This window comes from Lates calcarifer, linkage group LG23 (assembly GCF_001640805.2).
Source record: "Lates calcarifer isolate ASB-BC8 linkage group LG23, TLL_Latcal_v3, whole genome shotgun sequence".
NCBI classification, from domain to species: domain Eukaryota; kingdom Metazoa; phylum Chordata; class Actinopteri; family Centropomidae; genus Lates; species Lates calcarifer.
In genome coordinates, this window is record NC_066855.1 from 13,836,504 (window position 1) to 13,847,505 (window position 11,002).

Sequence of the window (11,002 nt, forward strand, 5' to 3'; positions counted from 1 at the left end):
TTGGAATATATAAATGGTTTAAATCAACTTCAGACAGTGTAAAGAGTGAATCTAGAGCTTTTAACCACATCTCACAGTTTTCATCACTCAAATTAGAAACTCATGTGATAACAGGTGGTTGCATATGTAACACCTGTCTCCATCCATTGAAGACTATGGTTGAAAACTCCAGAAAGGGCTACCAAGTGATGCTGTCAGAAAGAAAAAGTAAGCTTTCCTTAATAATCCAATATTGTTCCTTGTAGTAACAGTTCTCCAGGACGAGCAGCACATGCAGTGTTCAGATGAGAAGCAGTCAGATGTTCTGTAAAGGGGAACTTTATTGCGTAAATACATTGTTTTAAGAGTGCAGAGTGCTTATCTGTTTCTGTTCACGCAGGTCTCACATTAGCTCACAGTATGCAAAAATCATAGTAAGACTCATTCATAGTGGAGGATGAAAAGGTAAGAAAGCACACAGGAGACCAGGGGAGATACTTAGTCCTTTTCCATCAAGTCGTTTTTAAATCGTTTTGTTTTCCATGCAATAAAAGTACATTTCAACATGTGTTCACGGGAGCTTCAGCAGTTCTAACGGTGCATCTCTTGTCAGTGTATGTGCTGTAAATTATGATCTGCCTTTATGCTCTCGTGTGAGTGAGTGTGTGTGTGCATGTACTTTAATGGATGTGTGTGTGATTCAGGCTACATGCATGCGTGTTCACAGGTCGTCTGTCTCTCCGTCAAAGGGCATGTTGTCCAGGTCCATGTGGATGTTTGAGCTGTCCTCATTGCAGACCCAGCCGATGGGTGTGCGGTTGAACGAGGGGCGTGAACGGATGTCGGCCTGCAGGTTGGGCAGAGGTTCCGGCTCCTCAGTGGCGGTGTTGATCTCCGGGAGCTCGAAGGTCAGCATCTTGGACGCCTTGTCGTAGCCGCCGTATGGCTGCGCCGTCCTGGGGAAGAAAAAGAGAGACACGAGGTAACATCAGGATAAGCATCTCTGGTTCTGTGCAGTGCAGCATAACAAATTTCAGCTTCAGATTTTGACATGTAGCATGATTTTGCACAAATTACAACAAAATAAAACTCTGGTGGTTGATTATTGCTCATTCAGACCCATTAATAATTATGAATCATTCAACTATGCTTTATATCGTCCACAACAACCATCAATAGCATTACAACAAACGTAGATCTAGGGTTCAAATAAGATAAAGATAATTACATCTGGAGCAAAATACTTTCTCAGTGCTAACTGAAACAAAACATCTCTGACATGCCCAGTGTGTTTGGTCCGTATCACTGCTGAGTGAAGCCATAGAAACAGTCAGGAAAGAAATCGCTTTTACTGCTGATGAAGCAGCAAACGGCTGGTTGTCATAGTGATGTAGGTTCTGTACAGACTGAGACTGGTGCTGCAGTTTATAACACTGTGACTACACAATTAGTGTAACAATAGCTCTGTTATTTGGGGTTAGTGTAAGGGGTTAGGTTTGTTTATTTCTACGTGTGTCTCCCCAGTTCTTGTGGTGGCAAATGATGGGTGAAAATAATTTCTGTCTACCTGTTGAAGCTCTTGTAATGAGGCAGTTCTGGGTGGATCTGGATGGGTCCTGGCATGGAGGCCTTCATGGTGGCTGTCAGCTCCTGGTTACCCTTCATGGCCCGTTCCCATGGCGATACATAGGTGCGTACATACTCCTTCCTCCTCATCTCCTTCTCCGCCTCCTCATCCACTGTTTTCTCCACCACTGAGATGCACACACCCAGGGACAGGGAGGAAACCGGAGAAGACCAGATGGATTAAGAAATTATAAAATGTATAATTTTATAAAATGTTAAATTTTATTATAAATAAAAAAAACCTTCTTCTTTAGGCATCTCGGGCTTTGGTGGGATTGGGGGAGGGGACATCAGCAGGTTCTGGAGGTTCTGCTGGAAGACATACGTGGAAGATATAGTCTGATCTGTACACACATATAAACACAACACACACGCACGCACACACACACATGTTCCCTGTCTCTTCTTCACTCTCACCATGTTCTCATTGGTCACAATGAACTTCTCAACTCTCTGCTGTCTCATCCTGAACATCTTGGAACCCTTGTTCTTTGCCAGGGAGAGCTCCTCCAGCATCACATCCTTGGGCGTCTTGATCTTGGTGCCCAGGTCGAGCTCGGCAGCCTCGTGGTCTGACTCATCATCTGACAGGAAGAGGAAGAAGAGGAGGACAAAATGAAGGGACTGACTGTGGAATAACAGGTGGGAGTGTCTGTAGAGAAAAGGTAGAAGGCAAATTGTCATGTTCTTTTATTGAAAAAAAAAATGATTCAATTGATAGAAGGTTGTTTTCAATAAGAGCATCTATCCATATAGAGATTACTGTATGCCTGTTTCATACTACAACCTAAATCAGCATAGTATACTATGAATTTAAGACTGATTCAACATTATTCAAGATTACATGAACGCTCCATCCTTGGTTCAAGTGATGTTCTCTATTTAAGGTAGAAATATATGAATATGAGAAATATGTGAAAAAGCATCTTTAAAGCACACTACGCATTGTTTTAAGCGTAAAAAGGATAAGTTGTGGTTCACACCAAGCTAAGCTTCATATTGAATGCATAGATTTAGGAGTGGTATTGATCTTCTCATGTAATTCTCTTCAAGAAAGAAAATAGGCATATTTTGTAAAAGAACTATTCATTACATTGAACATTGAAAGATATTTTTCACATTCTTGTGAAGTTCCGTACTCTCTTGAGTAAAATGAACCTGGCTCATGTGTCCCACGGTGATTTATCACTGTGCAGATGAACAATTTCTGCACATATTTTTTTATTATTGAAATAATAGATTCAGTGGATTGTGCAGCCTTGGTGGAGGTACTGTATACCCTCTCTGAGCCGTGCTCTCTCCTGTCAACTAAACCCATTTGGCAAATTAAAAGGTAGGTTTACCATCCAGAACATGTCTGATATTGAATCAGGGACGTATAAGACTCTAAACAGCATATACTTTTATCCTCTGGCTTTCATACCGTACTTGTTGTGATGAATTACGGTTGGAAAGCGTCGTGCTGCGGTACAGGATGTGTGTGTGTTTGTGAAACCAGGGGAGTTGTAGGGGTTACTAGGCCAAAGCAATATAGAAGAAAAGGGGCACTGGGGAATGTCAGAACAGGTTTTGTGCTAGTACTGTTTATGGAGGGAAATCCTTATAATACGCTGCCTCTCTCTCTCTCTCATTCTTGCGTGCAGTGATGGAAAGATCTGATGGATTTTACTGCTCCACAGAGCTCCTCATAAAACACTCTGCTCATCCACCACATACACTCTGATATCACTCATAACACCTGGAGTCCAGCCATAAACCAACACACACACACACACACACACACACTCGTACGAACACATCTATAAAGCGGGGAGTTGGCATTGCAATGCTGCGGAGAGCTGTTAGCAGTACCTCGTAAATCAGACTTGTGCAAGTGGGTGTGTGTTGAGTGTGTGTGTGTGTGTGTGTGTGCGCATGCATGTGTGTGTGAGAAAGAGAGAGAATAATTGAGGCTGCTTAGCAGAGCGAACTCTCCCATGGGGATATTGATTAGAGTGTTAATTCAGAAGAATGTGAAACTGGAGTTGGCTGCTGACTGGGAGGAAATTGGACAGACTGACAGAGGCAGGGGGTGGACAGACGGACAACATATAGAGGCACAGGGGCATGGGACAAACTGTTAGAGCGACACAGCGGCAGGGATGATGGATAGATGAATGGGCATTAACTGGAGCAAAATAGGGGATAAGCAGGATAAGCTCCTGAGTGACTGACTGACCGAATGAAAACAAACTGGTGGAAAGATACAGATGTGGCTACAGATGTGACAGCAGAAGGAGTAGTAGAGAAAACAGCAAAGGACTGTCATGGGGAAAGACATCGACAGATTGTTGAATGAAAGATATAAGCATGTGCACAGACAGTCAGAAAGCGGATTGTGTGCTCAGAGATGAGCAGAGAGTATATTGTTGGTGTTATAGTAATAATGTATATTATGCAACAGTTCTGATTCTCATATAGAAAACACAACATATTAAAACATGAGTCTAAGGCCATGCTAGGAGCTCTTTGCGCAGCACTTTTGAGCTAAATCCTAACATCAGCATGCCACCATATTCACAGTGACAACGCTAACATGCTGATAGCATTCATCTCAAAGAGGCTGATGGGAATGTCATCAGTGATGGCGATGCAAGATGAAAAGTCAGATCACAGAAGTTATCACAGTTCATCCTGAGGGAGACATGAATGCCTGGGCCTGATGTCATGGCAACCCACCTGTTGAAAACATCACCATCATGTTGGTGCTAGTGGAAAAGTCAGGGGATCACGAAAGTCAGTAGGATTCATCCTCTAGGGACCATGAATGTCTGCACAGGCCAGGCCAACAGCATGGCTAAAAATTGCTAATTTTTCCCCTTAATTCAAGTTTCCTTTCTGCACTTTGCTCAGTGATGGAAGAAGTACCAGATCTGTAAATTAGATAAAAGTACTGTACTTGTAATTGAATGTATTTTAGTATGATTCCACTACAGGTAAAGGTTCTATATTCAAAATCCTTTGGTAAAATTACAGAAGTAACAGCACATTGTATCAAAACTAAATCTACCAGTTATGCAGAGAACCCCCCCCCCCACCCCGAGTTTTACACTATATATTATTATATAGTTCTTGTTTATAGTTCTTATTATATGGTTATATATTATACATTACTATATATTATTGTATCATTATAATAATAGTTGATTATTTATACAAATTATGTGTAGGCAGAATTTTAATGTTTCATCTGGTTGAAGTGAAGCTTTTAACTACATCATACACTCTTTTGTAGTTCAGAGAACACTTCATTTTATTTCTTAAACTAATGATCTGTTTTTACATGTCAATATTAATCAGCAAAGTAACTAGTAGGTATAGTTGTTACCTTAAATGTAGTGGAGTAAAAAAGTACAATTTCCAACAAGTATCAGAAAATTAGTACAAGTAACTTGGAATTGTACTTAAGTACAATAGTTGAGTTGTACTTTGGGACTTTCCCCTGCTCACTGTGCTTTTTATGCCTGCATCAGCACTTTTTTATGGAAATACTGCAAATGCCATCTGCATCACCATTTACATATTCCCCCTGACACGTCTGGTACTTTTTTCCCTTTCTTTCTTTTTTTTTTTTTTTTTTTTTTTTTAGAAACTTTGGGATCTCCACTAGAAATAAAAATAACATTCTGAGAGTTTGAACAATGTTCAGCTGCACAGCAAGAGTTTGAACAGATGGACCTACTGGTGGGCCTGGCAGAGTGAAATGCATTAAACACTCTGTTTCTAGTGGGTCTTTTCCTACAGTGAGTCTCCGGTGCATGGGCAGAGAATTTTGGGACACAAATAAAGGAAGAATTTGGTGTTTAATATGAGCAGCCATAGCTAATATAGCTTGACAAAGAAAAAGAGCACCTTTATAAGGTGACAGAAAATCAGAGGACTAAAACAAACATATAGATACACTACAGCCATAACCAACCTAATCTTCTGGAAGATAACACAACTCAAGACGTAATTTGTTTGTCTCATTTTTACAAGTTCTGCTGATTCCAGACCAGATTTACACACAGCCTCAAACAAATACAGCAGGAGCAGAATCACAGTCTGGTATTTTGTGTAGCCTCTAATGGTGACAGATTTGTGGCTGCTCTGCCATCTGATAATGAGCTGTATCCCTCCAGGAAGATGCCACATGGATGTTAGATATTGTGTTACTGCTTGGAACAAGTGTGTATGTGTGTGTGTGTGTGTGTGCATGTGTGCTTGTATTTAATTGTAGTATCATAAGACTACATGCAACGATTTACACTCATGCAGTTCAATTTACAGACACAGATTGCACAGATAGCAGACACCAGAGAGCAAAACTTAACAATTGGATTTGACATTTACTGGGCTGGATAATCAGATCACAGGGGAGATGGAGGAAGGTCTTCGAGGAATGAGGATGGAGAGGTTGGGCAGAATGTCTCAAGTTTACATGCTGCATGTGAGCGTGGGATTTGAATGCTGTTTGAGTGTGTGTGTGTGTGTGTGTGTGTGTGTGTGTGTGTGTGTGTGTGTGTGTGTGTGTGTGTGTGTGTGTGTGTGTGTGTGTTACCATTCTGGCTGATGTTGGACAGGTCAGTGATGATCTTGTTGGCCTTCTTCCTCTTGTTAGAAGGGGCAGGAGTTGTGAGAGGCATGGCTATAGGACAGAACAGAGAAATAATGATTTTATAACAACTATCATCAACTGTCAACCATTCATATTAGAAATGCTCCTTTTTTTGACACTGAGGAAAAAGATTTTCTCAGACACAGTCTAAGGAAATCATTAAAAAACCAACAATAGTGGTTTTTTCCAGAGATTTCAAATACATCTCATAGTCTTCAACAGTTTGCAGAAGAGACAATACCATCCCAGCTCAGATTTTTTTTAAAATCTAATTACTACACTATTTTAAGGGTCAAGAACGTGAGAGTCAAAAGAAAAAGCAAAGTTGTAATAAGATTTCTTTAAATCTTAAGATTTAAAGCTGCACAAATCAATATTCTTACATTCAGAAGGGATCAATGGAATATGAGCAGTATGAAAGGAATCTCAGATCTGCAGTGACATTGTGTCATATTAATGTTTTATCATGTGTGTTGTCAAAATGTCATGTTGTAGCTTTCCTCGACTGACTCTTTTCTTTTACTTTGGCAATTCCTGCACCTCTGATGGCCCTCTGCCATTTAACACTGTTATGTTTAGGGTTGGATTTAGGGTTAAGGGTTGGTCAGTAGACAAAAGGTGTGACATGAAATGTAGTGATAACACATGAAACGGCTTAAGGAAATTATTCATTCATCATTTGGTGAGACCAGGCTGGGCAATGTGTATTGTCCTGCATATAGGGGTGTCAGGACATAAAATAATTCCATGTGTTGCTCTAATGGGCAGTTCCTACTTATTGGTTTATAGTTTGTTGTACTGCCACCAAATGATCAAAAAAATCTATTAACGCACGTTTAAAAATTGAGCTGACGTGTACATAAATCAGCAGTGGACCAGTAATAATAGATTCAAGGTAAATTCAATTTAGCTTATCCATGTGGTTTCTGTCCAGAGATCCAGAGGGAGATTATTAAAAAGTCTGGGTCCAGAAGCCAGTTTCACTCTAAGGCCTCTTTTGAAATTTTTGGTACATTGAGCAACAATAAATATACAAGCGTGTATCACATTTTCAGTGTTTTAAACACCAAAATTGGCAGAGCTAACCCGAAATGTAACAACACAGAACTTTGTTCAGCATTTGTCTTTCTATGAATAAATTCACTTGAATTAATCACTTACTGTAACAGTGGTTAAATCAGATATTAAAAATTATTGCCCACACGCTAATTTGGTCTATCTGGTGTCCAGCAGAGACCAGGACAGAATTAGCAACAAGACAGTGACAGGCAGTGAAATTTGATACAACAAAAGTTTGATCCATAAATATTTAAGAAGGTAGGAATTTGATTTCTAAGATATGTTTATGCATGACAAAGTTGCACATCAGCAGTCCCCAAATGCGAGGAAGCTCCAGCTGAGACCTCGCTGGGTTCCCTAATTAAGTTAAGCACACTTTTTAGCATAGTGTATAGCCCCCGCATACCCTAGGGGACACTAATTCCCAGTGGCAGCTCTTGACAAACCACTCAAATGGGGGCTGGCAGTATGTTGCTGTCTATTGCACAGGTCAAAAGCAATTATGTAAGGCTGGAGGTGAGTCCCAGTACAAGAGAAAAAGCTGGAGGGCCCGTCTACAGGGAGACAGTTAATGTAATTGCTTTTCATCCGCTGTAATTGAAGCTCATTTCCTAGCCGGGGATTCGGTCCTGTGTGAGCTATTTTTATGAGCACATGTTCTATACCTCTGCAACGAGTGGAACCGTCGTCAGCATGAGACATACACACAAATGCACCAACACACACACATACACATTTGCACTCAAATAGTTTTTTTGCTCTCGAGATTAATGTGAATCCATAGCTGGAGATTACAGGTGTTTTTCGGGTATAGTGGGAAATACAAGATGGAGAGAAATGGCTGCACTGATGGCGACTACAGGAGTTGTGTGCAAGGGCCTGGGTCCTGTTACCGCCTCTCTGAGGGAAGAGGCGCTCCTGTCCCCCACGACCAGCCTGTTTTAGCTCCAGATAAATCTCAAGGGGACAGCTGGGAAGGAAGGGCATCAGTCAGCACATTCCCAAACACACACATACATCCTATCCCCGCGGACTAAAAACTCCACTAGAGAGGGCTACATTCCTCACCTACCACAGTGTTAGGTAAGAGGTGGTTGAAGAAGAAGAAAGTCTTCCACCATCTGGCTTTCGTGATTCAGATTCGCTTTCATTTATATTTAAATTAACTATTTACTCAGCAATCTGCAATATAACCACCAAACTACACGTGATATAGTGAGAATTTAAAGGCTTTCTTGAGCAATTACTGTGACTTGGAACAAACAGTCCATTCTGCAATATTAAGCTGAGCATCTGCTTCTGATTCATTCACTCATTCATTAATTCATCTATTACAGAGGCCTCCACTGGCCACATGTAGGGGCTTCTCCGGCAGCCAAAATCTGCTGACCACAGGAATCACATTAATTTGACTGGAACCTGCTCCTTGCACTTAAAGAGGATACAGAATTATTTGACAACTCTGGTGACCATCAGCGCATGATAATCCACAAACACTCGAGGAATGTCTGAGAGAGATTTTTTTGAGTTTTATCGATGCCATCACGCACTTTCAGCTCTCAGAGGTCTTACCTAAGACCCAAGTATCCACAGGAAGAGACAGGTCCCAGAAGGTCCTAGAAAAGGTGTGTGTGTCAGAGGAAGCGGAATATAGATTCCCAGGTGGATTTGTGTCCCACAGATTGTATTGTACTGCCTGCCCTCCTCCTCGCCCCAGAGAGAGTGAAACCCTATCAGCAGGGCTGCTGCAGTGCTATGGACAGGGCCTGGAGGGTGGCATTGGGGGGTGGGGTGAATTGAGTAGATGGTAAAGAGGGTGTGGTGTTTGGAGTTCAGAAGTTGGTAGGATGACTGATAACAGCAGCTTGATAGTAAATTAACTTTGTTCATCAACTGTAATTGTGAGAAACCTCATAGATAGAATACAAATTTCAATATAAAGGTGAAAATGATTATTGCTTTTGGGGTTCATGTGCAAACCTCTCTTAAATGGGGAGGCATTGGGTTAATAGCCTCATGAAAATATCTCCAAAAGTCCAGGTGTCACGATTGCACAGATCACTTTTTTGGTCTTTAGCCTAGACTCTTGATATAACCGTTAGAACTGGTTCCGAAAGTCATCATTTGCTGGTGAAATGATGCCTGATGATTTGTAGTGATTTCCTCTAGCTTGTCATCCCCCAGCATCCCTTGTCCCACCCCCTCCAACTGCAGGAGAACGGGGGCTTTTGATAATGTGACAAACAACACAAGAGAACAGAAAATCTTTCCAGCAGTTACTTTCTTCCCCTGTCACTTGGTTTGTATGAGCCTACGGGCCTAAGGGATATTTCATTCAAAACCACATCATCCCAGTGATGAAGGGAATATAATTCCCAGGGTGCACTGTGGGTTTATTATCGAGCTGGTTGGTTATTACAAATTACCTTTTAGTAAAATGAGTGAACAAAATGAGACTCAGGGTGACCATTATTTGTGCGTGATCTGACGTGCTCCTAAACCCTGACCCTTGACCCCAAACGCTCGACCCAGAAACACAGTGTGAGAAAAGAGCCTCTCTGGCAGAGCAGTGAGAGGATACAGGATGTACGAGGTAGCACTGCCGCTCCGCTCACAATCACATTGTAAAAAAGCCATCAGAATTAAGAGTTTAGCACCGGTCCAAATAGCAGGAGATTAACGACTCCAAAAATAGGTGAAATGGGCTCTGTGTGTGTGTGTGTGTGTGTGTGTGTGTGTGTGTGTGTGTGTAGTTGAGTGAGAGAGGTATTATCAGAGATGGGGAGAGAGACTGAAAGAGGAGAGCTGTAGAACTAATTTGTTAATATGGCCAAGAGTTAAAACAGCCACTTCAGTCATTACTGTAAGTGCAGTTTTAGCTTTTATGATATTTCTAAAAATCCAGTGACCTAGTTTGTGGAAAATTTAATTTGCTTTCACACACTGGAGGGATTTTTGTGTGTGTTGTACCTTCCACTGGCGCAGCAGCTAGGCTTACCAGTGGACCTGAACAGGACTAAAGTTAGCTGCTAAAGTTAGCCCCCGTCCGTCACCTGATCCCAGTCAGGGGTCATAGGTTAGATCCCTTTCTGTGGCCATGGTTGGGTTTCACAGCTCCAAGGCCATCAGGTGACTGCCATTAAACTGCTTTGAAATGTAGGCCAACAATCCTACAAGGACATTTTCAACTACACTGATCAGATATTCAAACCAAAATAGAAGTACTAACACAAGGGAATATCTTTCAGCTCTTTTAATTCAGCTGGATTACCTAACATACTGTGTGTTTACAGTCAGGATATAGAAAATTTCAATTTAAGGTATAAACAAAATAGGAAATAAACAGAAATATATATATATGTATATATATATATATATATATATATATATATATATATATATTATATATATATTCCCTGACAGATGTGTATTACTGTTACATTAAATGTTAGTGACATTTTTAAAATCTGTCATGAAACAAGGGAGGAGACTGGAAACTGTGGCTGTGCAACATGTCTGTATGCCAAATCCTACAGTGCCTCCATGTGGTGAGAGTTAAAAAAAAAAACATTTTCTTGATGACTAAACTATCGCCTTTGAAAACTGTGTATTTGATCTCTCTCTAACTCCTAAAATCCTGAGAGAACAATTAAGCTATTATTCCAGTCAGTAAATGCCTGAAAGAGAGAAAAGGGTAAAAAC

The 11,002-nt window shown here is 40.9% G+C and overlaps 1 protein-coding gene across 2 annotated transcripts; it reads right to left on the reverse strand.

Annotated features, from left to right (window-relative positions):
• Positions 1-302: 302 nt before the first annotated feature.
• On the reverse strand, positions 303-9,139 carry myoz1b (myozenin 1b). Of its 2 annotated transcripts, none has more exons than XM_018675717.2 (6): positions 8,873-9,139; positions 6,185-6,271; positions 2,023-2,189; positions 1,848-1,914; positions 1,547-1,733; positions 303-935 (listed from the first exon to the last, which is right to left on the reverse strand). In XM_018675717.2, exons 2-6 carry the CDS (start codon positions 6,267-6,269, stop codon positions 701-703), a joined length of 741 nt encoding a protein of 246 aa, XP_018531233.1. In that variant the 5' UTR covers positions 6,270-6,271; positions 8,873-9,139; the 3' UTR covers positions 303-700. The 2 variants fall into 2 exon arrangements, with proteins under 2 accessions (XP_018531233.1, XP_018531226.1); XM_018675710.2 differs by having other exon boundaries at positions 1,848-1,917; positions 8,873-9,135.
• Between the last annotated feature and the right edge of the window lie 1,863 nt (positions 9,140-11,002).